The 27,405-nt window shown below is 41.1% G+C and overlaps 1 protein-coding gene across 1 annotated transcript in view; it reads left to right on the forward strand.

Annotated features, from left to right (window-relative positions):
- Positions 1-27,405, forward strand: part of LYRM4 (LYR motif containing 4) — a 150,249-nt gene that overhangs the window by 17,248 nt on the left and 105,596 nt on the right. Inside the window, exon 2 of the mRNA XM_069493318.1 lies at positions 22,569-22,689. Coding sequence (XP_069349419.1) covers positions 22,569-22,689 — 121 coding nt within the window. The remainder of the gene's footprint in view (positions 1-22,568; positions 22,690-27,405) is intronic.

The raw sequence follows: 27,405 nt of genomic DNA on the forward strand, positions 1-27,405 counted from the left end.
AGAGATACCTTGTTTTTGGAATTCTTCCCCTTCCCCAGCTTAGCAATGCCCTGTGTGCTCACCTTTTAAGACAGAGGGTAAAACTGATACTTAAAAATTGTCATTTCACAGTTAGTATTTTGATAGATGTTACTCCCAGATGCTAATTCTATTTTAGATTTCTTAAGTAAATGTTTTGTATTGTGTTTGTATACCCTAAGGCAATATTATCACAAAGGATGCAGTTTTATATATTGAAAATAAATTAACTTGGGTACATGCCATATTGTAAAATATCAGCAGAGGGGCAGGAACAGTATTAAGGAGAAAATTATATTTCTGCAAAGCAGTAGTAATGGGAGACAAAAAAAATGGAGAGAAAGCAAAGATAGGGCATAGGGAAGGAGAGAGATCAATCAAGAAGTCGGCAGGACTGGAAAAGGTTAATGTGGTGGAAGGGGAGTTTTCGGCAGTGGAACACAGGTGAGCCCAGCTTTGGCAGAGCTGGGTTGGGTACTGAAAAGGTGATCTTTTTGAGGCCCGCGGTGTTGTGAGTCTCATTTGGCGCTGTTTACTCAGTGCCTCCTGTACTTCTGTCTGCTCACACTCTTGTTCACCCCATGTCTGGGTACTGTTCCTTGTGGGGCTGGCGAGGCTGTTGCTGAGGCCTGTTCTCAAGGAACCTCAGAGCAGACACCCAGGTTATGTAGGGACACATCATTACACAAAAGAGCCTCTGGGAGAAAGACCAAAGACAGTGTGGTCTGTGCTGTTTGGGATGTCAGCAACTCCCTGACAGCCTCTCCTGGTGGGAATGGTCTACATCAGGGATCCCAAACCTATGGTGAGTTGTATAATTATTTCTTTATATATTACAACGTAATAACAATAGAAATAGAGTGCACAATAAAAGTAATATGCTTGAATCATCCCAAAGCCATTCCCTCCCTCTCCAGTCCATGGAAAAATTGTCTTCCATGAAAACCGTCCCTGGTGCCAAAAAGATTGGGGACCGCTGCTCTACATAGTCTCCACTCTGTCAGCTTCTACTTGTACTCCTCACCCGGCTGCAGTCTGCCTTGCCACCTTCCTTCTGTTACTTTTTATCTTTGGCCCGTTTGGCCTGTTTTTAGCTTTTGGCACAATCTGCTTTCTCCCTTCCCTCCTTAGCATACAGAAGCCCACCTTCTGCTGGTGTCCTCCTCCCCTGCCCCTCTTCTCCTTTGATACGGGAGGCTCCTTGGATTCTATCCTCGACCTTATCACACCCTCCCTAGGTGCTCTCACCAACCGTGGCTTCAACCCTGTGTGCTCTGATGATTTCCCTCCATTTATCCTTTCCAGTGGTTTCCTGGGCATTTTCTGGGTGCGCTACCAACACCTCAAATTGAGCGTATATAAAGCTCCACATCATCCCTAACCCATTCCAGCCCCCGTAGCAAACTTGGCCCTCCTGCAATCCTCTCCTTATCCAGGTATTTTCACTCACTCAAGCTGAAAATCACTTCATTTTCTCTCCTTGCTTTACCCATAGTTGGTAGGTCTTTTTTTTTTTTTTTTGAGACAGAGTCTCACTCTGTTGCCCGGGCTAGAGTGAGTGCCGTGGCGTCAGTCTAGCTCACAGCAACCTCAAACTCCTGGGCTTAAGCGATCCTACTGCCTCAGCCTCCTGAGTAGCTGGGACTACAGGCATGCGCCACCATGCCCGGCTAATTTTTTGTATATATATATTTTAGTTGTCCATATAATTTCTTTCTATTTTTAGTAGAGACGGGGTCTCACTCTTGCTCAGGCTGGTCTCGAACTCCTGACCTCGAGCGATCCACCCGCCTCGGCCTCCCAGAGTGCTAGGATTACAGGCGTGAGCCACCACGCCCGGCCAATAGTTGGTAGGTCTTTATGCCTGGCAATTCTCTGTCACATTTTCCCCTCCTTGCTCAGCCTTCTTTGTGTCCTCACAGCAATTGCTTTCATTGGCTCATCAGTTTTTGTCTGCATTTTATCTCTCTGCCTCCAGTTCTTTGCTCTACCAGACACCCTTCATATTGCCACCAGAATGTCCTTCCAAATCTCAAGTCTGCTATGCCACTCCCTGAGCTCAGATGTATAAAAGTAGCATAAAGGGTTAACAGGAGCAGAATTCTTCCTTTAGAAGCTAAAACTTGTCAAGAAAATTTGACTAGGTAGAATTCAAATGAACAAATGCTGAATGAAAGCCCAGTAAATAGTCTGGGACTGTGAATGAATATCTCCAAGACATTAGTATGTTTATCTATATGAAATATGTTGAATTTGTAAAATTCAGGTATTCTAATTGATTAGTTTTTTGTTGCTGGAAATACTAAGGATTGACACTGGGTCAAAATTTGCATTTGCTTTCTATCATGTGGAAACTTTAGCAAAATAAATAGGATCATACAATTAACATTTTATTGTTCTTTAAAGATCTGCATTCACTACTCTCGCTGAATTAAATTACCCTGTTACTTGTTTATATAAGGGAAAAAGCAAATCAACTTGAGTGAATAAAATATGGATCATTTACAGGCCCTGGACAGAAATGCTTATGAATTTGTTAGTTGACTTAACTTATGTATCCTGTGCATGTATGAGTTGGAATAATCAATGATACTTCTTTTAAACACAGATCCTCTAATAAGTAAAATTTCTTTTTTAACATGAATATAGAATTACCCTGCAGAACTTATCTTGGTTCACAATGGCTTCTCTTAACACTATCATTTTGCTATATTGTGGTTAAATTAAACTTCCTTGGACTGGCCTGAGAACCTTACCGTCTTTTAGCATTGTTTCAAATTCTCAATAAATAATTAAGAAATTTTAGAACCCCATACTGTCTCATAAACTGAAAACAAGCTGCATTTAATTTATTCTTAATTTAGTTTATGCTTTTTAAAGAATCAGGATGTTTTAAGTGAAACAATCAGAAAAATACGAATAGGAAAACCAAAATAAGTCCTGAGATCTGGTTTGCAAGCGAACTGGGTACTTAGAAGGCAGGACAGTTGGCAGCCAGGAGCACAGTCTCTTTGCAGAGGAGCTTCCTAGTAGCCTATGCAAAGAGAGGATCATGATTAGTTATGTGAGTCAGAGCTTCCATGATGTATTAGCATCTAGTTGCTTAGAAGAATTATAACACTTTCTGGTACTAAAATCCAAGAAATTTCTTTTATGGCTCTTTCTATGAAGTACAACATCCTCAGCATAAATACAACAGTTTCAAAGGACAGTTTCTTCTGGCATCCTGTAATGTTGGCTGATGTCACAAGGCCTCAGTAGTAAAGCATTTTGCAAGGAACCAAGATTGCAGGTCCCTGGCATATCCCACAGACACAGCCTAGAGGAAGAGATAGAGGGCTTGCCTTTTAGAATCTTCCATAAATAGGATGTACTTCAGTCCAAGTTTTGATAATGTTTTAAACAACAGTGTATGTTGTTTACTCCCAGATGAGGCTAAGTAGAAAGCCAATCTTTTATCTTTACCTTTACCTTGAGGGATATCCCATGGACAGAGCCAAAAACCCTAAGGACTTTGGATCCAATCCAGTTCAAAGCCCTCCAATTCTATACCTTAGAGATCTTTTCAAGGGATTATTATGGCAGGCCATCTATTTTAAACAAAACAGCTTTCAGATGAGACCATTATTTATATAAGTCTGTAGAGTTAGTTTTAGTCAAGACTTTGGTTTCAGAAAATTTTATCTTAAGCTAATTTTTAAAGTCATATTTTGAGCTTAGAGCTATTATCTATTAAGACCACTCTTTGTTTATTAAAACCTCAATATCTGCATACAGGAAAGTGGTTTTCCCTCTGTGGTCAGGAAGAGACATATTTGACTAATGCTTTATTGTCAAGTGGTCATAGTTTTGTTGACCTAGAGTTCCTTCTTAGATACTGTTAAAAAGGTGGAGTTGAGCATTTAGCATGTTGATAACACTTTTTTCTTAATTTAGTATATCTACAGTATTAGTCTCAAAACTAGTGAGAACATTTTATATTTTCACATTTTTCCAATAGGAGTCAGTCAGTAAACAAATTTTTTCTGATGAAGCCACTTTGTAACCAAGTAAAGCTGGGACCAAAGGTAAAAGAACAGGCCATGAGCTACATTCTTAAGACTGACACCACCATGTTATTTTTTTTGTCCAAAAGAATTCTAAAGTAACTTACCTCCATATACTTAATGTTGTGCAGTAGAATTATGATGACATGTTCAAATACCTTATGCCTAACACCACAAATGCTGAAATATAATATGCTAATAATTGAAGGTATTTCTAAATTATTTCCAAAACTGTCTAATATTAACGATTTGCTATAATGGTTACTAAATAAATAATGAAGAAAAGATATAAACGTGTTTAGTAGGCAAAGCATAAAAATATTATCCATAATTGCTTGGGCTTTTTTTTGTTTTGTTTTGTTTTTTTTAATAGAGACAGGGTCTCACTCTGCTTAGGGTGGTCTCAAACTCCTGACCTCAAGTGATCCTCCTGCCTTGGCCTCCCAGAGTGCTAGCTAGGATTACAGGCATGAGCCACCACACCTGGCCCCATAATTGCTTGTTGTGTTAAAAAAAAAAAAAATTAATGACTGCTATATCAGTTTAGTCTATTGACATATATAATTCCTCTGAGTAAATGTAAATGAATTTTTATTCCTGTTGGAATAGAAATCTTATATTTACCATCAAGTCACAGGTTTTGTTTTTTAAATTTCAGTTTAGCAGTAGTAATAGCACCTACTGTGTGCAAAGCCTAGCAGGTCCTGCGTGGGAGATAATGATGAGTAGGGTACCAGCCTCTCGCCTTGATGACAGGAGAACCAAGTGGGGAGGACAGACCAATAGTCGGTCCCAGAACACAAGGCTGCACAACAGGGTAAGCAATAGTGCCAGGTGCAAAGTGCTGTGGGAGCCCAGGGCTGGGGTGTGGCCTAGGAGTGTGGCTGGCAGTGAACTGGGATGGGCAGGAGCTGACGGGCACAGGAGATGGATGCTCTCATTCGTGGAAACTGAATCTTGCTCACTAGCCATAAACTGAAACTTCGACTTTACTGGTATTTTCCTTCTCTCTCAATCTAGCAATTAAATATTACTAGAGAATTCCATCCCTTGTTCAGATATACATATTTCTTTTTTCTTAATCTTTCTCTTTTCCTTCACAGCCTCTCTCTTCTTTCTCTAAAACTTTCTATTCCTTCTTTCATATTTTTTCTTTCCTTTTCTGTGCATTTTTCTACTCATATAGAAATATGAGATTTTGAATTCTGAATTTATTATTGGCCTCCCTTTGCAGAATGGCATCCCTCTCTGATGAAATTCTGTTCATCCTTCAAAGATGTCAAGCTCCCTGGAAAGGCTTCTCAAACCGCTAGACTGAGTTACTCCCTCCTATTCCTCTTCCCGTGTTCCCAGAGCCCTATGTATATGCTCCTGTCATAAGGTAACAGTACTGGTCCCCAGTACCAGAAGCTTTGTAAAACTTGTCCTGTTTTCATTTGAATCTTTAGTATCTAATGGCATCTGGTGCCTCCATGGATGAGCGGATGAGTGAACCAATGAGTGAGCTGGTGACTTGTCTTTGGGTGATATACTTAGAGGCACATCTCACAGAAGTTCATTGTTTTCTCTACATTTCAGGGATGTTAGATACAAACAATAAACATTTTTAAGTAGTGGGGAAAATTCCTCAAAAACTAATCTTTCACATATAAAGCAGTGCTAAATTTTAGTCTTCTTAAACAAGACTTTGTATTTTATTGTTTTTCTTTTAAGATCATGATAGAAAATATATGGTATAGATTATTTTAAGAAATATGGCTTGAAATTAGAGTCATTTTGGTTACCCTTCTTAAACCACGTGAAACGGTTCATTTCGGTGGGGGAGTGAAGGTGCAGGCTGTAGCACAGCGGGGTGATACAGAATATTGGGTAAGAACAGGTTTCACATCCCTGGGTCGGCATCTTCCCAAAGCCAGGACAGCATGTGATCCTGAGCCACCCGCAGACCCCCATGACCTGGTAGTGGGATCCGTATAGTAGGGGACTTTTGGGAGAAGGGACAGGGAATATATTGAAGATCTCTGCTGTAATTAATGGAACTCACACATCTAAGATTGCCAGATGCAAGCCAGGTGGGCTCAGTGGCTCATGCCTGTAGTCCCAGCTATTTGGGAGGCTGAGGCAGGAGGATCACCAGAGCCTAGGAGTTCAAATTCAACCTGGGCAACATAGTGAGACCTCATCTTCTTAGAGAGAGAGAGAGAGAGAGAGAGAGAGAAGGAGAGGAGAGGAGAAGGGGAAAGGGAAAGGGAAAGGGAAGGAAAGGAAAAAAATGCTATTTGATGTGTGGCTAGAGGGTTAAATAAGATTCAAGTAAGGTACTTAAAGCTTTGCCTGGTGCTCAGGAAACCTGTTGAATCAGTTAGCCATTGTTGTAGGGAGAAGGGTTTGAGGTGGGTTATAATGCTTTATAAAAAGCCTAAGCCTTAATGAATAAGCAGGACTTGCCTATAGGTACTATTGCTCCAGGCCTTAGACCTGCCAGGTCAGCCTCCAGCCTCTGAACCTTGAAGGTGCTGTCTGGATAGAAGTTTTGTCCAGAGCAGCATTTCCCAAAATGTTATGGGTGTTACTGGGGTGGGGACAGGCTCTGTGAATGAACCCGGGTCCCTAACTTTGTCTTCTCCTGCGCCCAGTCTTCTCCACTGCTTTAATAAGCAAGTATTCTTCCAGACTCTTTCCAAGGAGATAGGATGCTGTTTTTCTTTCTCCTTTGTCTCTCAGGACTAGTATTTTCACATAACACATGCTGAGAAATGCTGGTCCACATGTCAAATCTGATTTTCACCTGCTCTCTGCAACTCTTGAAAGCACAGCTAAGCAATTGGAAGGCCCTCCCAAATCTGCCAAATCACCCATTTCTTGCCTGCTGTTGTTGATCATGTGAATGAGACCTCCTTATTTCCAGGAAACAGGAGCAAGATGTTTGAGAGAGCGGTGAGATCTTCCAGGCTGAACCTCTGTGTATTGAACATGGACTAAGAGGGAGGGGCTTCACATTGAATGCTAATCCACTGATGATCATTCTTTAAGTATTCTGATGAATACAGTTTACCACACTTGTGTGGCCTTTCAGGCAAGGTGGACAATTTTAAATTTTTAGTAGGTAGTTAAGATGGATCTCAGTTATGTCAGTCTGCCCTACATTAAAATGATTGCTACACACCCACAATGAACCTGCTGTTTGTTGATTCTGGGCATGGTTTATTGGATCATGGAATCACAGACAATATTGAGGCCAAATACCTTCTTGCTCTGAGCATTTATGTATATTGAAAAGTCGGCCTTGGATTTTGGCCAAGTAATAAAAGTTTCCTGCAACTCAAAATGAAAGTGTGTGGCAGATTTCTGATCCCTGAGGATTTCAGTGCTAAAATACAAGTGGTAGAGAATAAACCCCTTCTTATTTTACCATCTATAACCTGATATCCACACAGTTGTTGTCAGCATCCAAAGAGCAGCAGTTGCTGGGACCCTGCACCTAAGCAGTTAGAAGAAGAATATCAAATCTAAAAGAAAAAATCCAGTGAGATACGTGAAGGGTTTTATTAGCAATGCAGTGAATTCTTCTCTTGCACTTCCTCACACTTCTGTGAAGTATACTGGCTCCCTCTCTGTAATGATACTCAATTACCTATCTTTTCTATGTCTTCTAAGCAAGGCATGCTCTCTTAAGTGGCAAAGTGGCACAACCTTTGAAAATCATCTATATCCCAAGAGAATTTCCAAGAGCTGGGCTGTCCTACATCAAGCAGGCAGTTTTGCCCCAGGAGCTTTATGGAGTGACTTCAGACTTAGGGCAGGTTACAGGGAGGGCCCTTGGCCAGGTTCCTTCAGCCAAGGTGTGCCCTAAAGGGTGAGATACGATATTCCCAAAGGTGAAGACTCCTTTTGCCAATCGTATGGCAGAAAGGAAGAGTAAGGTTTATATTACTCATCAGAGTTTATTTTGAGACCACATTTTTTGTTTGACCTTCCATGCACATTATTCTTGTGTTTTGACAGGTAAATGCCAAGTGCCATTCTGATATTGTTTAGCTAGTATCAATATAAAAAAAAAAAACAGTATGCTAAACACTAACAATTTGAAAATGCAAATGTTTGCTCGATTTTCTTCAGTCTTGAAGTGTTTAAGCTCTTTAAAGTAAAATTAAATCCTAACACACAAACACTTACTAGATGATTCACAGGGATGTTATGGAAATAAATTATGTAATGCAATGAAATATTTTGACCTACTTGGAAGAAAGACACAGTAACAAGTTATTTGTATATAAATAGCCAAGCAAACAAACTTTCTTTCAAGGCTGTATGGCACCCAGATCAAAATAACCCTCCTGTGTTACATTGTGTGGTATTGTATTCTGTGTCTCCTTCTGCTTATGGCATTCCAGGAGATGAAGAGGCTAGTTGTATTTTTAAAATCATAGAATTTTAGACTTGACAAGACTTAGAGATGCCTCTTCTCTATGAGAGGCAAAATTGAACCTCTCCAAAGGGAGAAAAGGCTACCATGTTTTTTCAGTAAATCCAGGGATGTGATGAATATGTTCACTTGCATATGTCTGCATAAAGAGTTCAGAGCCCTTTAACTGCAAGTAGGGAAAGTTATCTAATGGACTCCCTTGCCCTAGATTCAATCTGGAATTCAGGGATTGAGGGAACAGAGACCCAGCTTCTCCCTTGCTGTTTTTTCAAAGCCAGGGGAAACTGGTTTTTTCAAAGCCAGTTTCACTCGGGAAAATCAGAAAGATTTTGACTGTACTGTATAATCTCCATGAATTTGGGCCTCAAGGCCTTTTTTTTAATTTACCTTCTGGTTTCTAGCTTTCTTGCAAATAGGTGAGGTTACTGTGTACCTAAAATATTTTTATGGAGACTTTTTTCCTTCTGAATAGCTCAGTAAACACTGTGTTATCTCACACGTTTTAGGAAGGGGGAGAGAGAATTGTGACTTTTCCTCTGTGTGAATCATCCTTGATGATGTATTGTGCACAGCTGTGGTCCCCAACCCCCAGGCCATGGACCCAATCGGTCCTTGGCCTGTTAGGGACCAGCCACACAGCAGGAGTTGAGCAGAGGGTGAGAGAACAAAGCTTCATCTGCATTTACAGCTGTTCCCCATCCCTTGCATCGCTGCATAAGCTCCGCCTTCTGTCAGATCAACGGCACCATTAGATTCTCATAGGAGCAGGAACTCTACTGTAAACTGCACATGTGAGGGATCTAGGTTGCGTACTCCTCATGAGAATCTAATGCCTGATGATCTGAGGTGGAGCTGAGGCGGTGATGCTAGCACTGGGGAGCGGTTGCAAATACAGATTGTCATTAGCAGAGAGGTCTGACTGTATAATAAATGTGATGTGCTTGAATCATCCCCAAACCATCCCCCACCACAAGTCCATAGAATAATTGTCTTCCATGAAATCAGTCCCTGCTGCACAGGGTAGATGACTGATACATGTATCTTTTCTCTTTCCTTCCTTGCTCATTTATTGTCGCTAGTGACTAATAGCAGTAGGAAAGGGTACAATGAAAGACATTTTATTTGGCTCCTTTTTAGAAGAGCTGATGGGAAGTTTCAATGAAGAAGTTTAAGTTTGATGACCAAGAGGAATTTCCATAGTTCATACTTTATTTTCCCCTATAACATGGAAAATCGAGAATTAATTAAATATTCTACTGCAGGTAGTTGTTCTCCATAAATGTTAAATAATTTAAATGGCATGTCTTACATTGGCTAGTTCATGCTATAACTTTAAAATAAAATTCAGAAAATTGTATTCTGTAGCCTAATATCTAGCCCCTATTGCATGATGAAAGCTTGAGCTTGCTTTTTTGGTACTAGGTCAAGCTCATTCCTGGTACGTAGGGGGCAAAAGAAGCCAGAAAAATCTCATCCCTGTAGGTGGAGGAGCTTTTCTGTCCCAGTGATCCTTTTTTTTTTTTTTTTAAAGAATCATAGCCAATTCTGTAACAAAAATATAGGTAGATGTGAGAAAAGTGTGTTTTTCCCCTCATAAGAGTAGTTTGTTGGACTCCACAAATGAAGCATGTGGTCACCTTTGAGTCTCGGAGCATGTGAGGAGGGAACTGTGGATGCTACCTTTAGTCACAGCTCTGGGACACCAGAGATCTGCACTATCAAAGTAGCCACATCTAAAACCAAAGGGGGCTAGGGACCTCACTGCTGCTTCATCTGTATGCCTTACTGCAGACTAGCTAAGCACGTTTTATAGGTGGCCTTTAATTTGATAAATTGGTTTACATTTTGAAAAATCTTGTTTGCAACGAAATGTCAGTGGCTATGAGGATAGATCGAAGTGATAATTAGAAGTTTAATTGTGATGAATTATAGGTTAAAGATCTTAAATGTTTTTAAGCACCTAAAGGAAACTTGTACAGAAATGCTCCTAAACTGTTCCTCTAGGGACCGAGAGGAGCACCTCCTATACAGTATGGTGGTGCTTGCTTGCTTTTTGTTATTTTTAAAATTTTTTAAAGAGAATGTTACTTTAAACAATCCCCATAGAACCTTACTTCAAGTCTGCAGTTACATGAAATTGTTTTATCTCATATTGTTTTAAATGTACTTGTTTGCACATAATTTTCCTATTTATTATTTCACCAGATGTATTTCATTAATTTACCATAAATTCTTTGACTGTTTTTTATTGGACACTTAGTTTAGGACTTGAATCCTACAAAGGGGGCTAAGTCAAAGGATAGTCTAATGGGCTTTGTGACGTTTGTGACTATAGGGGAAGAAATTCCTAGCACCACCCACTGTGAGCCCTGTAAAAATTTCTTCTCTCCCTCTTTGCCCGTCTGTTACACCTTTATCTGTCAAAACTGCATCTGTTGGTTTAATCAGACATCTATCTTTCCTATAACTACACCTGGGCAGCTGAACACAGCTGGGAAAAAAATCGCCCAGTTTGGCAGATGGGTACCACCATATTCAATGTTACCAACCTCAGTTGTCCCTTTCAGATTACTTGGCAAATCCTGGAGTCCGTGCTGTTTCCAGAACAATTCTTTTCAACTCCTTTTCTTAAACTTCTAAACCTCTTCACTGTTTTTTCTCATAGTTTTGTTTTCTGATGTGTAACCCAATAGTCATAATATAAAAAAACAAACTCAGTTGTCTTAGCTAAGTCCACTGATTTTTTTTTGCTTTATTTAACAAATACTTTTACAACCTTATTTCCTGTTTTCTCATGGGGACTATGCTATTTTGCTCTTCTAGTCTGCTAGGAACTAGTATTAATTTATTAAACTTCACTAGTATTTTATTACTAATAAAGATATTTAAGCCATTAATTTTCATCTAAGTATGGCTGTGACTACATTCCAAAGATTTTATGCATTATCTTTTTCATTTTTTAAAAGACATTTTCTTATTGTGTAATGAATTTCTTCTGAGGCCCAATTATTATTTATGAATGTATTTCCAAGAATTTAGGTTTTTTACTATATTTACTACATTGGGATCAGTAAGTATATGCTGATGTTCTTGCTAAAGTCACTAATGACATCCTAACCGACAATCTTGTCCACTCTCTGTAACGTTTGCCTTCTTGTCTCCTGTGAATAATTCTGGCTTTCCTGCCTCTATTCCAACGCTTCTTTCTCTGTCTCCTTTCATAGATCCTTCCTCTGCCTGATCTTAAATGTTGGCATGATTTCCCCAGCACTCTGTCCAAAGCTAATGCTTTTTCCCATTCTACTGCTTTCATTGTCTCACATTTCTTGTGGATTTTCAGACTTACTGCCAGTCTGGACCTTCTTGCCTTAGCTCCAAAACCGTATTTCTGGCAGTCTACTGGACATGTCTACTTTTGTCTCCTTGTTGCCTCAGAATAAACTGTCTAAAAATAAACTTGTAGAGCCTGTTATTTTTATATACTAAATACTTCTTAATCCATCCCTTCCTCTTTTTCACTATGGTTTAATTCCTCATCATATATATCACCTGGTTATATGTGTTATCCAACTATATACCTTTCCTCAGTCTCTTCTCCCACAAATTGAGCCTTCTCTACTACTGATTTTTCCTTATTGTGGTATATTACTCATTTAATTATGTCAGTTGGAACTTAAAAATCAACAAATAATGATTATTGTAATAATTTAGGAAGCATAAACTCTAATAAGCAAAAGTAATTATTGTTAACATGCTGTTGTATTTTCCTTCTAATTTTTCCTATACTTGTATTTTCCATAATTGAGGATTGAGGACATCCTGAATATAAAATTACATCCTTCACTTTAAAAAACTTAACAACAGAGGTAAAGTTAGATTCATACTTAACATCCACCACCAAAACAAATTGCAGAAAGATCAGAGGTAAACGTGAAAAGTTAAACCATAAAAGTTCTCAAGAACACATGGATGAATGGTTTTTAAAATCTCACAGTGGAGAAGGCTTTTATACATATGGTATATAACCTAGAAGCCATAACATTAAATTGATCACTTGACTACATAAAAACTGAACATTTCTACATGACAAAAAAAAAAATCATAAACAAAGCCAAATGACAACAAACCAGCAAGAATATTGCAGCTGCTCACAAAGGGCTAGATTCTTAAGACCTTCTTAAACAGGCCTTACAAATTAGTTAAAAAGACCACTCAATTAAGAAAAGGAAGAGGATATATACAGAGAAATACAAATGACTTTAAACTTCTGAAAAGCTGATCAGTATCATTCATAATAAAAAATGTAATTAAAAGTAAAATGAGATATCATTTTTAGCTATTAGAATAGCAAAGATCAAAAAGTTTCATGACATTGAGTTGGTAAAGATGTTGGGGAAACAGGTACACTTATACATTGGTGGTGGAAGAACAGGTTGATACAACCTCTACAGGGGGAATTTAGGCAATATCTTATCAAAACTATATACATATTCTTTGACCTATCAGTTTCATTTCTGAGAATTGATCCTATAGCTATACGTGCATACATGAATATCCATTAATGAAGGGTTGGCTAAATTAATTCTAATTCACCCAGACAATGAATGCTATACAACCGTTTTAAAAAGTGAGTCAGGCCGGGCGCGGTGGCTCACGCCTGTAATCCTAGCACTCTGGGAGGCCGAGGCGGGTGGATCGCTCGAGGTCAGGAGTTCGAGACCAGCCTGAGCAAGAGCGAGACCCCGTCTCTACTAAAAATAGAAAGAAATTATATGGACAACTAAAATATATATATACAAAAAATTAGCCGGGCATGGTGGCGCATGCCTGTAGTCCCAGCTACTCGGGAGGCTGAGGCAGTAGGATCGCTTAAGCCCAGGAGTTTGAGGTTGCTGTGAGCTAGACTGACGCCACGGCACTCACTCTAGCCCGGGCAACAAAGCGAGACTCTGTCTCCCAAAAAAAAAAAAAAAAAAGTGAGTCAGCTTTATTTGTATTGTTATCAAATGATCACTAAGATATATCTTACTTAAAAAATTAAAATACACAATATGTTTAGAACACGACCATTTGTGAAGCAAAAAATACATACCTAGAGGCGTTAATACGAATCTAATGTCTCTAGAAAGCTGCATAAGAAATTGCTAACTGATTGCATCTAGAGAGAAGAACTGGTGGTTTCAGAGACAAGAGTGAGAGGGGGCCTGATTTTTCACCTTATACCTTTTTTACCTTTGACTTTTGTACCTGTCACTTCAAGGGTTTTTTTTGTTGTTGTTGAAACATCTACATTACTAAAGAAAAGCTACATAATGCCATAATTTATGTAGCCACTTCTCTATTGTTGAACATCTAAGTAGTTTTTATTTATTTACTTTTTGGGGGGCAGTGCGGGGACAGGGTCTCACTCTGTTGCCCAGGTGCTATCATAGCTCACAGTAACCTCAAACTCCTGGGCTTAAGTAATGTTCCCTCTTCAGCCTTCCAAGTAGCTGGGACTCTAGGTGTGTACCACCACACTCAGCTGATTTTTTTTTTTTCCTTAGAAATGGGGTCTCACTGTGTTGCCCAGGCTGCTCTCGAACTCCTGGCAGCCTCAAGCAGTCCTCCCACCTAGGCCTCTCAAAGTGCTGGGATTACAGGCATGAGCCACCACACCCAGCTGGTTGTTTCTATTTTTAATGCGTATAAATAATTCTGTAATGAACATTCTGTTTCTTCCATTGTACGTATTTCAAGTTATTTTTGCATGGTAGATTACTAAAAGTAGAATGAATAGATAAAAGATTATGAACATTATTATCAGTTATCATTATTACCCATTATCATTATACTTCCCCACAGGAAGTACCAGTTCATGCTCTTACCAGCAGGGCGAACCTGTCCCTTTGCCTTTTCAAAAACTTCTGTTAATTTGATGAACGGAAAATGATACCTTGTTTAAATTTGCATTTCTTTGATTATGACTGAGGCGGAACATTCATACATAGATATCTGTCTTCCTGAATTTAGTCACTCATTGTGTTCTCTTGTGAATTACTGTTTCATACCTCTTATTTATTTACTGTGGTTTTAATGTCATTCTACTAAATTTATATGCTCCATTTGTATGCTAAGGATATTAATCTTGTGTCATATTTGTTTCTAACTGGGTTACGTCTTTAAAGATGAGAGGAGTTAGCCAAGAAATTCAGCTGGAGGACACTCCATGTATAGAGAACTAACAGACTTCAGAAAGAGAGAACTGAGGACACTTTTTTTCCCTATAGCTGGAGTTCTTGGCCCATGGCAGAGATGCTAGATGGAGTGGGAGAAGTGAACAGGAGTCCAGAGAGTCCTGTATACCAGTGGTCCCCAACCTTTTTGGCACCAGGGACCAGTTTCATGGAAGACAGTTTTTCCTCAGGCAAGGGCGGGTGGAGGGTGTGTAGGGGCTAGAGGGAGGGAGGGTGGTTTCAGGATGATTCAAGCATATTACATTTTTTTTTTTATTTATTTATTTTATTTTTGAGACAGAGTCTCACTCTGTTGCCCAGGCTAGAGTGAGTGCCATGGCGTCAGCCTAGCTCACAGCAACCTCAAACTCCTGAGCTCAAGCAATCCTCCTGTCTCAGCCTCCCGAGTAGCTGGGACTACAGGCATGCACCACCATGCCTGGCTAATTTTTTCTATATATATTTTTAGCTGTCCATATAATTTCTTTCTATTTTTAGTAGAGATGGGGTCTCGCTCTTGCTCAGGCTGGTCTCAAACTCCTGAGCTCAAACGATCCGCCCACCTTGGCCTCCCAGAGTGCTAGGATTACAGGCGTGAGCCACCGCGCCCGGCCAAGCATATTACATTTATTTTGCAGTCAGACCTCTGTCTACTATTAATAATCTGTATTTGCAGCTGCTCCCCAGCGCGAGCATCACTGCCTCAGCTCCACCTCAGATCATCAGGCATTAGATTCTCATAAGGAGCCACAACCTAGATCCCCTCGCATGCGCAGTTTACAGTAGGGTTCCTGCTCTTATGAGAATCTAATGCCACCACTGATCTGACAGCAGGCGGAGCTTATGCGGTGATGGGAGCGATGGGGAGCAACTATAAGTACGAGCAATGGGGAGCAACTATAAGTACAGATGAAGCTTCGCTGGCTTGTCCACCGCTCACCTCCTGCTGTGCAACCTGGTTCCTACTAAGCCACAGACTGGTACCTGTCTGCGGCCTGGGGATTGGGGACCGCAGCAGCTGTATACTGTCCATGCTCATGTATTGACCCTTATCTCTGGATAAAGGAAAACCATTGGGGAATTTTAAACAGGGACCTATATAATAGGTTTTATTTACAGCTGCCCAAAAACTCAGAAGCTTTGACCTCCAGAATGGGTTTTCTCATGGTAATTTCATCTCCTTACTCTACAACCCTTCACTGGACACTGTCCTCCTTTTTGAAACAATTAAACTCAATTATTTCACTTACTCTTAGTGCTTTTATCAATAGCTCATTCCTTCATAATGATCTCATACACTTGTCTTAAGACATGCTTGGTGCTTGAACTATTTATAGGAACACTTCAAGCAGTGCTGAGAGATAAGATGACCTTTTTAAGCTTTGTGATGCCAGAGACAATTTTTTTAAATGCCTTTTCAAATGAATAACAACTTGGCTTATACCAAGTACTTATCAAAGATTGGATAGAGCTTATTGACCTGTGGAGGAGGAATAGCCTAGGGTTGAAAATCACAGACTGGCATCAGTGGGGTTCAGAAACCGGCCCTGCCACTTACTGGACATGTGATCTTGGCCTAAATTTTTTTAATCTCTCAAACTCATGGTTTGTGAGGATTAAATGAGATAAATGTATATCAAGTACTTAGCCCGGTACTCTGTGTGTGGTGTCTGTACCATAAATTATTGATATTATTTTGTTATCCTGTTGAACTCTCCAAACAGCACCATGGTAGCCAAGCATGATGGCACACGCCTGTAGTCCCAGCTACTTGGAGGCTGCAGCAAGGGGATCGCTTGAGCCAAGGAGTTCAAAGCTGAACTGAAGTGAGCTATGATGACACCACCATACTTCAGCCCCAGTGACAGAGCAAGATCCTGTCTCAAAAAAAAAAAATAAAAATAAGCAACACTGCAAGTGACTATGGAAAGCAGCCTTATTTTGAGGATTTTTAAAATAGAAATCTGAGGATATACTTACCTGTATTCCATTCAGTACTACCTACTTAAAGTTCTTTCTTTGTCCTTCCTTAAAGTATTTTTTTTTTCTGACCTTGGAGTTTAGGGCTTTGTAACTAAATATCTTGGCATTGTCCTCTGGTTGTTAAATCTCAATGAGTCTTCTCAATTTTTTATAATCACGTCTGGGACATTTTCTTCCATTATAAATTTAATTGCCTATGCAGTTCAGTTTGTTCACACTTATTATTCATAGGTTATATATCTTTGCCCTATTCTGAAGGTTAATTTTTTCCAAATTTTCTCACCACCTTATTTAATTTTTCTAAGTTTTAGAGTTGAATCTCTAGTGTATCTTCTATTCTGCTTTCTATAATTCAGTGTTAATTTTTGCTTCTTTCAACTATGTACATATTCTGTGGCATTGTAATTTTATTTTTTTCTTTTGCTTTTCTTAAAAGTGGGCAAATATAACTAATGTACTATTTATTTTTTAGTTTACCTTAGAAGTCAACTTAGGAGTAATTTACTGCAATAAAATGCATCCGTATTAAGTGGACAGTATAATTTTTTTGTTTGTTTGAGACAGGGTCTTGCTCTGTTGCCCAGGCTAGAGTGCAATGACATGGTCATAGCTCACTGCAACCTCAAACTCCTGGGCTCAAGCAATCCTTCCACCCCAGCCTCCCAAGTAGCTGGGACTACAGGCGTGTGCCACCACACCCAGCTAATTTTCTAGTAGAGTCGGGGTCTCACCTTTTCTCAGGCTGGTCTCAAACTCCTGACTGGAAGCAATGCTCCCACCTGAGCCTCCCACCTGAGCCACCCACCTGAGCCAGCTAGGATTATAGGCTTGAGCCACTGTGCCCAGTGCAATGTTTTAAGAAATAAATAGGCCTGTGGAAACACCAGGAGAAGAACCATTGCATTACTCCAGCAAGTCCCTTTGGCCCCTTTGAATGGCTCTTGTTTCCTGTTTCATCTCTGTATGTAGAGATCTCATCATCTACCAGACCCTGAGGTTAATACCCTTATTATTCTCTACTGTGTACCCAGCACCTGGCATAGTGCTTACATAATAGGCATTTAGTATGTATTTCTTGGGTGAATTCTAATTGTGAATTTTGTAATCATTGTCTTTCAGAGGTTTGGTCTTTGTGCCTCAAGTCCTCTTTCATTCTATTTCTTTTGCAGTTTCTTATTTGTTGTGTTTTCCTTATTGATTATTGGTATTTTTCTTGAAGGTGTTTTTGATATTGCCTATGATATTTTGATTAGTTCATTTATTCAGTAAATATTTATTGAGTACCTTCTCTGTGCCAGGCACTTTAGATACAGCAATAAGCAAGAAAGATTAAAATCTCTGCTATGTGGGGCTTACGTTCTAGTGGGAGTTTGCATTTATAAGAAGGAAGCTTTCTGCTGTGTTCTCCACTTTGTTATCTGCCCAGAGTGCTTATGACCTTCAAGTGCCCTTGAGCTTTCTCTCTGCGGGTATTATGATTCATTTTATCGTACACCACACACATACACACTGTAATCCCAAGGCCGTTGCATTAGTCTAGAAGATAAGAGCCTAAACCAAGATTGATTGAATACAGGGATTTACAGGAAGGAAGAAATTTAGGATGAATCTCCAAGTTTCTGACTTGGGCAGTTGACTGCATGAAGATGCTCCCACCTATAGAAGGAAATACTGGCCATTGGGACCAATGAGAAGGGAAGGTGGTAACTTCAGTTTCGAATGTGTTCACTTGAAAAATCTGTACTTTTGCTGACAAGTCCAAAAGGCAATTGGGTTATATGGATTTGAGGAAGGTCTAGGGTAGAGAAATATTGGTAGCCAATGGCATATATAAAAAATAGTTGAAACCTTGGACACACACACACAATTACTGACAGAGGCTTCATTTTAAATAAAACAGATCCTCATAGGGGCCCTAGAGAATGCAGCATATGTGTGGCAGCCAGATGAGATGAGCCCACAAAAGGAAAGTAGGAAGGAGTAGCTATTAGATCTCAAACCAAGAGACGAAACCGACTAGTGAGCCCTCCATCAGGGAAGCAAATATAGATACCTCAGTAAAAGATTGCAAATGCTGTCATTTAGGAAAATTGTTGATTTGAAAAGATCTTATTTTTATTAAAAATTGTGATAATTTTTTAAATTACCTAAAACTGTTGATCTGTGTATGCCCCGGGTGCCCTTTAGATATTAAGACTTTATAAATCTTAAGACTTGACTTCCACAAGTGAAAAGATAACAGTGTCGTGGAAGGATGGGACATGGGATAGTCAGATGGCGTAGCCTCGGGTGCGTGCGGGTGACGATGATGTGGAAGCAGCAGCACGGTCTCCTCTGGGCCTGCGGAACGTGGAGGCGTGCTGGGATGAAGCGGCTTCCTCTTAGTGACTGTAAAGGAAGCACTGTCTTCAGGGCAGGGCATCTTTCAGTTAAGGCGAGTGGGTGGAGGGCACGTCCTTCCAAGGAGGGGGATGGCAGTTGGTCCCAAAGAGGCCAGTAGAAAAGGATACTTGACTAGGAGTTGGAGAGGAGCCAGAAAAGGCACAGATATGTTTACAGGATGGATAAGCAGAGAAATCAGTGTTTGTGATGCTGATAAAGAATGACAGAAATGAGAGGCATTTTACATTAGCTGGTTTCCAGATCACAGGTTGGATGCTAAAGCTGGTGTGAGCCTCCAAGTGCTTGGAGGCTGGGACTGTGGCCTGCATTTGTCTGACAGTGATTCTGGGAGGGGAGAAAGTGAAGCAGGACCTCAGCTAAGGAGTGTCGTTACTGCCTGCTGTGCTGCTTTGCACCTGGGAAATTGGCATAAGTGGGGGAATCTCAGGAAGTACAATCCTTGCAGTGGTGAAAGGACAGCCAATACAAGAACACCTGGGATCCGATGGCAGACTGAAAGGCAAAGGCTAGGGTGGAGAAGGAAAGCCAAATGGGAATCTCCCACACAAAACAGTGCTAAGAACCTCCCAAGCTTCGGGAGGGGAGGGAGAGCAGTGTCTGTGTGAGCTGCATCGCCTTCATGTTTCTGTGGATGCAGTCTGCTTCCTCGTGTTTGGTTCTGTTGCCCTTTCTGTGTTAATTTTTCATACCTTATTTCAAACAGCATCTGACTCCTATTAGGATCATTGTGTAGCAGCTGGATGCCATTTTCTTTGCAGCATCTGCACATTTTTCTTTGAAATGTTTTTGTTCAGTGATATAGTCAAGAGGCTGATAGCCAGAATGTGTTCAGGGATAAATGGTTTACCTTAATAGCAGGCAAAAAGAAAAAAAATACAAATGATAAAAACCAAGGCAGGGGTAGGATTGAAATAATTGGTGGTAAGCCCTCTCCCACAAAATTTAAGGATTCAGACAGATTTGTGTTTACCCTCCCAAAATCGTGATCATTTGAAATAGGAATTCATACAACTGAGAAATAAACTTGATGCAGTAGTAGCTACTTTTGTGATTCAGAGCCAGTGAAAGGTCTTCCCTCAGTGCAGAGAGTAACATCTCATGCTGTAAGTGCTGCAGGAGGAGGAGCAAGAGAGGGCGGAGGGAACCGTTACATCATGCACTTCAAAGTTGCATCCAAAATTTGAACCAGGACTCTTGATTGCTTTAGACACATTTAATTTTAAGATCTAGAGCTTCATTTCTGTAGGTAAGGACTTGGGAGAACTGAGGAGACAAACAAGAATGTGCAGCAGAATATTCTGCCTCTGGACCTCGAGCTCAATTGATATAAATTGTGGGTGTCTTAAACTATTTTCTGATGTCCTTAAACTTGGGAGGAACTTAGGTCTTTACATTCCAAGCAGTACTTTTTCCTTCTTAGCTATTCTGGGCTAGAGAATAGTGAAAAATGAGTTCAGTGATTACTACTATTGCCCATTTTGTTTTCCAAAACAATGGATGATTCCCTGAGGTAAATTTATGTTATAAAGCCAATTTTGCACATGGAACAAAATATTAGAATTAAATTATTTTGTCCCCTCTCTGCTGCCATGACTGCCAAAAAAGAAACTGTTTTGGAGGAATGTGTGGGTGCCAGGAAGAGCAGTGATACTGTTATTAAAATGTAAATAACCACTCTATGCTGAGCAAGAAAGCATGCCAGACATTGCTGTTAATTTACCTAGCTGCTATCTAAAATCTTGTTAGATTAGCAGCTGCACCTGAGGAGAATCTATATCTGATTTATTCTATTAGTAAAATCCCCTCATATCCCTTTATAAGTGAATTAGCACCAGCTATGTAAAGGCTGCTAGTGCATGGATTTCATTTCCAATAGTTGTAGCCCTTTAAGATTGCTACTGAGCACTCAGAGACTCCTCTGCAAACACTCCAGCTGGTCACGGAGGGTAAGATCAAAGTCTCAGCAGTGGCTTAAGTTCTGAAAGTGAGTTCCTAAACTCTTCTGTTCTCTTTTGTGGTTCCTAATGTTACAAAATTTAGTGTTACTCTTGCTTTTAAATGCAAATACTCCTGGCATTTGAATTTTTAATGTAAAATTTCTTTTTACTTTAGAAAAGTTTGTCTAAAACAAAATTTGTCCTCTCTAAAATAAGGTTTCCCAATAATTTATATGCATTTCCCAGCACCCACCCGCTAACTCCCAAGGAAATTGATTTCCCCTTCTTTCATTTCTTTGTGTCTATTTCCATTCTTCTATTGTTAAGTGTTACTAATAGTATCACATGGATTCTTTAACTGGTGTTTACAGTTAAAAGCAGAGTCATCAGTGATTATTAAAAAGACTGGACAAGATGACCTCCGATGTATCTGACTCAGGCTGCTTCTCCTTGGTCTCTTGTCTTCCAATCTGGAGTAGATGGGGTGGGCGTGGGAGTTAAGACCACGGCCATCTGAGTGTGGGAATTTGTCTGGTTAAGGACACTTGAGTTGTCTGTTGTGGCTAATTATCCCAACCACTGTACCCTCTCTACACTATGGTATGATCCTAAGGATGTGGAACGAAGGTGAGGCCATGACCTGAGGAAAGGGGAATACCAATTGCATTGAGGTATAACAAGAATAATAACAAGAATAGCTTTCATTTATTGAGTCTTTCTGTGTGCCAGGCTTTGGGCCAAATTCCAGACACACTTTATAAAGCCTAATCCTCCCAGCATCACTGAGAGGTATGATGCCTTTTTGACAGAAAAGGAAACATAGCCTTGTGTTAAGAAGCTTGCCCAAGTTCACACAAACAGTAGCAGCTGAAGCAAGGATACAAACCCAAGCCTGTCTGATTTGAAAGCCTTGCTCTGGAACTGCTGTCCTGTGCTGCAAATGATCTTTATCTGGGTGGGGGTGCTGGTGGTAGATGTGTACAGATGTATGCGCTTTCATTATGGAGAAAAGCATCTGGGCATAATCCACGGTTTCCGCTATGGTGGGATCCTAATGTGGACAGCAGCCTCAGCTTTTATAGTACAGAAAGGGAAGTGAGAGCCAAAAGGTGGTGCAGGGATTGGAAAGCTAACCTGAGTCTGACATAGATCACTATCTTGGTACATGCATCTGTGATGCATCATTTAACCTCTGAATTCTTGATTTGTCTCTGTACACTAGAGGTTCAATTACCCATGTTAATGGAGGGAAGCCAGACGTGAATAACACTAAAGAAGCAGTAATCTAAGGAGCATTTCAGTAACAGTTTGCCATTTGTATGTGACTTGTTTACTATAGATTTATTTTCCTAAATCTGTTTGCTTAGTCATCCCAGAATGGTAATGGATCAGCTATCCCATGAGGAAAGATCAAAGTGGATTATCCATAGGGAAAGATTAGGTAGTTAATTCTAAAGGAGGAAGAGCTTTTAAATTCATTTAAAAGGATAGTCTCAGAAATGCTGACACGTTTTCTTTTTTTTCCTGTGAATTCATTTAGAACATATGCTGTCAGGAGGATAAGAGATGCCTTCAGAGAAAATAAAAATGTGAAGGATCCTGTAGAAATTCAAACCCTAGTGAATAAAGCCAAAAGAGACCTTGGAATAATTCGTCGACAGGTAAGATGTTTCGATGATGGACTGTTTTTCATTAAGAGCTTTAAGCTTTGACATATCCCCCTTGATTAGACATCACTGCTTTTGATGTTTGTGATTTACAGAGCAGGATCATGAAACTCTGTTCCTTTTACTAATACAGACATAGAAAGATGTAGTCTCCTATAATCAAACTCAGGGAGAACATAAAGGAAAATATCAGCTTTCCATAATTTCCGGGGAACACATCTTTCTGGGAAGCTGAGTTCTCACAGTTTACTAAGCATTGATGCTTTAAGTATGAGACATTTCAGTATAACTTTTTTTAATCTAAGCCTTTGTAAGATGTATTGCATGTGTACTTAGACATATTTTGAAGTATAAATATATGCTCACTTTCCTAGAATTTAATTGTAATTCAAGATAAATCGAATGTTGCCCTTTTCTTGAAGGTAGCATCATGGGTGATGAACCTGAATTATGTTGCCACACGGGAGGTGCCCTGCAAGTGCAGATGGTGGAAAGCACAGCTGCTTGAGTGCTGACCCCGTAAAGGACCCTGCAGGGTGTTTTTGTTTTCATTTTGTGGAAGTGCCAGGGACCACCTTGATTTGTGCTTGCTTGTCTCTTTCTCATGACGTGGGTGGGGCATGTGCAGCAGCGTGGCCTCCGGGGTGGTCAGATGTGTCTGTTGTCCGCAAGAGTAATTAGAGCATCAAAGGCTAAAGCAGCCTTCTATCGATTGGTTTTTCTTGCTCTTTAAAAAAATCACCCTTTTTGCTGTTTTTCTTTGATTTAGCAACAGTCACACCATAAGCTCCATTTCTGCTTCCATTCGTTTTTCTTTCTTAATTGCAATAAATTCGTTTATAAAGTGTGAAGGGGAAAACTCCTTGCTATTTTTATAAGTTCTGCTCAGGGTTTGGAAAGGGCTTCTTTAGTATCATCAGGAGATGCCAGCCTGGCTGACGTGGCATCGCAATCTTTCCCTGATCCTTCAAGCCTGTCTTTAAACAGAATTCAAAAAGGAAGCAATGTTCAAAACTGTAGTTTTCATTTTGTGTCAAGATTAGAAGTCCTGTTATATTGCCTACATGATGGAACAGTTCCTTCTAGAATAACATTTCCGATTCTAATAACAATCTTTGAGTTCTATAGTTACCTAGCAATGGAATAACTTTGCCACACTGGGACAGGCCTACGAAATGATCTTTAAGTAAAGGCATGAAAGGTAGTCAGAAAAAGAAACTGATCTGCACATTTACACATACTTGACATTTTGAAAACTCTAGAACAATGGCATTTTCCAGTCACCAGTGGTTGAATTTTATAGAATCCTTTAGCAGTGGAACTTAGAAAAACAAGCAGCCTGAGTCCTTATTTTGCATAAACTCAGAAAGATTCAGTTCTTTGGCACTTTTTCTGCGTAGAGGTTGGCAAGCATCTCCAAAACAGGCAGGTTTTGTCTTTAATGTAAAGTTATTCAGAGTACACACTGCTTAGAAAAGGGACCTGTAAATCATGTCTGCCACCATTTCTTCTGTGATGTCTAATTGTCTGTGTCACTTCTTGCTTTGAAATGCTAAAACTACCCTTTCAACAACAACAAAAAAGACTAGACTGGCCCTCATCCTGCATCCCAGTGTGTCCACACTCAAAACAGATGCAAACGTCACTGGAGCGTTGGACAGTGTGCAGGGCGAGGGTGCCCTCCCCAGGACAGCCTGGCCACTGCACCTTCCTGGTGGGGAAATGCAGGCTGCCTACTGGCCGGGCCAGGGCTTCCACAGTACCCTCATAGAACAGCATGTGACCACTTCCTCAGAGGGGCCTGACAAACGAAAGTGTTCTCATTCTGTCAGCAGGCTACTTACTCATGTATCAGCATCTGGGAAATTTCTGCTCACTTCCCCTTCACATCAAGACTCTTCTTGAATCCACATGCAGCATTTACCGTGGTCAGAGTACGAGATGTGGCGGACCCCTGAGCCACCTCTCTACAAGCTAGTATAAGTTGACTTTGGACTACATGCCTCAAATGAGGTGGAGGGTCTGTATTCCTTCACACCGTCCCCTGCACTGGCTGATGTAGTAGCCTTCTAACTTGCCCCACACCCACCCTAAGGTCTGTTCTCCACACACCACCACCACAGTGATCTCTTCAAAAGAAAGAACCAGGCCAGGTGTGGTGGCTCATGCCTGTAATCCTAGCACTCTAGGAGGCCGAGGCAGGAGGATTGTTTGAGGCCAGGAGTTCGAGACCAACCTGAGCAAGAACGAGACCCCATCTCTAAAAAAAGTTTAAAAATTAGCCGGGCATGGTGGTGCACATCTTTAGTCCCAGCTGTACAGGAGGCTGAGGCAAGAGGATCTCTTGAGCTCAGGCGTTTGAGGTTGCTGTGAGCTATGACAAGGCCACTGCACTGTAGCCCAGGTGACACCCTGTCAAAAGAAAGAAAGAAAAAAAGGATCAGATCAGGCTACTCCCTTGCTTAACATCCTCCAGGGGCTTCAGAGCACTCTGATTATAAAATCTGAAGTTTTTATGAGGTCCTCAGAGGCCTTCATTGCTCTCCTCTCCCTCTCTCACACTATTCCGTTGACCTTCTTACTGCCCCAGTGCACACTCGGCTTGTTCCCATATCAGAGCCTTTGCACTCCCTACCTGGAGGAGCCCCTCCCCAGGTTTTCCCGTAGCTCCCTTCCCCTTTCAGCCTGGCCTGTGCTCAGATTTCACCTTCTGCACTGCCTAGAACAGCCGCCCTTCCTCGCCCTGTCTTCGTTTTCCATTCAGCACTTATCAGTACCTGAGATGACATTACTCCTTGCCTTGTCTATTTTCTCCCTCCTCTGTGATACAGTAGGGGACACGAGGTTGGGATTCTTGCCTGGCCTGTCATTGTCACCTGGTGGGCAAGAGCATGGACTCTGGGGCCAGCCTGCCTGTGTTAGAATCCTGGCTCAGCCTATAGCTAGTGACCCTAAGCAAGATAGTAACCTCTCAGTGCCGAATGCCGACGGCACAGGAGAGCAGAGTGGGTGGCGGTGGAGATCAAGCAGGCTAATATCTGCACAGCCGCTGGAGTGATGCTGCCACAGCCAGCGTCATGCACATGCTTGCTGTTGTCATTCTGCACCAGATCTAGAGCAGCCCCACAGAGAGATGACTCCAAATGAGCTATTTGTTGACTGAATGAATGCAGGAAGAGTTGTCCCCTGAGATCTACACCTCAGGCAACCGGTCTGTACCATCCAAATTATGGTGTCTTATTGGCCACCCAGAACCTCCCTCCTGAAGGAGTGAACTATGAAAGGAAAGCAGAAATCTGATGGGGATCTTGACATATCACCCTCATGAGCTGTGATACTCTTGGTATCAAGTCTCTCTTCCACTTGAGCATTTGGACCCGACTCCCACCCCACCAGGGTGCACATGGATCTCAGTGTCACATCTCCATGAATGAGGAAGCCCATGGCCACTTTTCCAGCTGCCAGAAACACACTGTAAGACAGCACTTACGCAGAAATCCTCTAACCTAAAACTCACCTGCTTCCCTGCTTTCTACTTGCTCTTCAGAGTGTGGCTTCCTCAGCCATGTCAATCAGCTGTGGTGCTGATGATACCCACCCACCCCATGAGCCTCGTAAGATTTTTCAGATTTTAAAGGAAGTCACTGAACAAAAATGTTCTGTTTTTCTGGCTAGAGAAACTGAGGTATAGGAAAGCTGAATGCCTGTCCAAGGCAACATGGCTAGACATGAGCTCAGGTCTTCTAATTCCTTAAAGCAAACTCAGAAGTTGAAGAACATGAGCTTCTAAGTCAGTAGAAACTAAAGGATAAGTCGTCTCCCATTGTGTTCCCAAGATATTTTTAAGGAACACATAAACTTAGCTCAGCCTCTCCTCAGTGGTCATACACTCTTCCTTCATATCCTAAATGTGCAAGATTTTAGTCTTTGTTGTGACAACCCCGAAGGACCCTCGCCAGCAGCAGCATTTCTTTCTTTTCTTTTCTTTTTTTTTGGGGGGGGGTGGGGGGGCACCATCATGCTGGCTAACTTTTTCTACTTTTGGTAGAGACAGGGTCTTGCTCTTGCTCAGGCTGGTCTTAAACTCCTGACCTCAAGTGATCCTCCGGCCTCAGCCTCCCAGAGTGCTAGGATTACAGGTGTGAGCCACCGCACCCGGCCTATATCAACGTTTCTTATTAGCCTTCACACAGCTGCTCGGGGTCACTCTCGTCTCAAGGAGAGGCAAGTGGCTTTTCTTTTGTGATGAGCAAGTCAGCCTCCTTTTGCCCATTCTCTGTGATTATGGCCCAGTCAGTAAAAGCCAAACATACGCTTGTTCTTTCCTTATCATTCTTGGAGCACTCTCCCCCTGAAAATTACAATCCAGTCTGTCAGTCACAAATCTCTTTCCAGCTATATGCATCATATCATATAACCCAGAACTAGCAGAGACACTCAGTAAACTGCCATTATTTCAGTATAAGATAATTCCGAAAAGACAGATTGACCCTGGCAGCTCTTATGGATTCATCCTCCATGTTGAAAGCAAGTTCTGGACTAGCGCCTACTAAATCTAGCTTCCCTGTCTGCTTCCCAGGTGGGATCAGAAAGGTTGGAGAGGACTTTTGTGTCCATGCCAGCTGGAGCCAGAAAAAGGGGACAAAGCTGGGCTGTGTGCAGTCGGGCAGACGGCTCTCGAACAATCTGGGCAGCAAGGAAGTGCGGAAG

Source organism: Eulemur rufifrons, chromosome 18 (assembly GCF_041146395.1).
Source record: "Eulemur rufifrons isolate Redbay chromosome 18, OSU_ERuf_1, whole genome shotgun sequence".
Taxonomy (NCBI): Eukaryota; Metazoa; Chordata; class Mammalia; order Primates; family Lemuridae; genus Eulemur; species Eulemur rufifrons.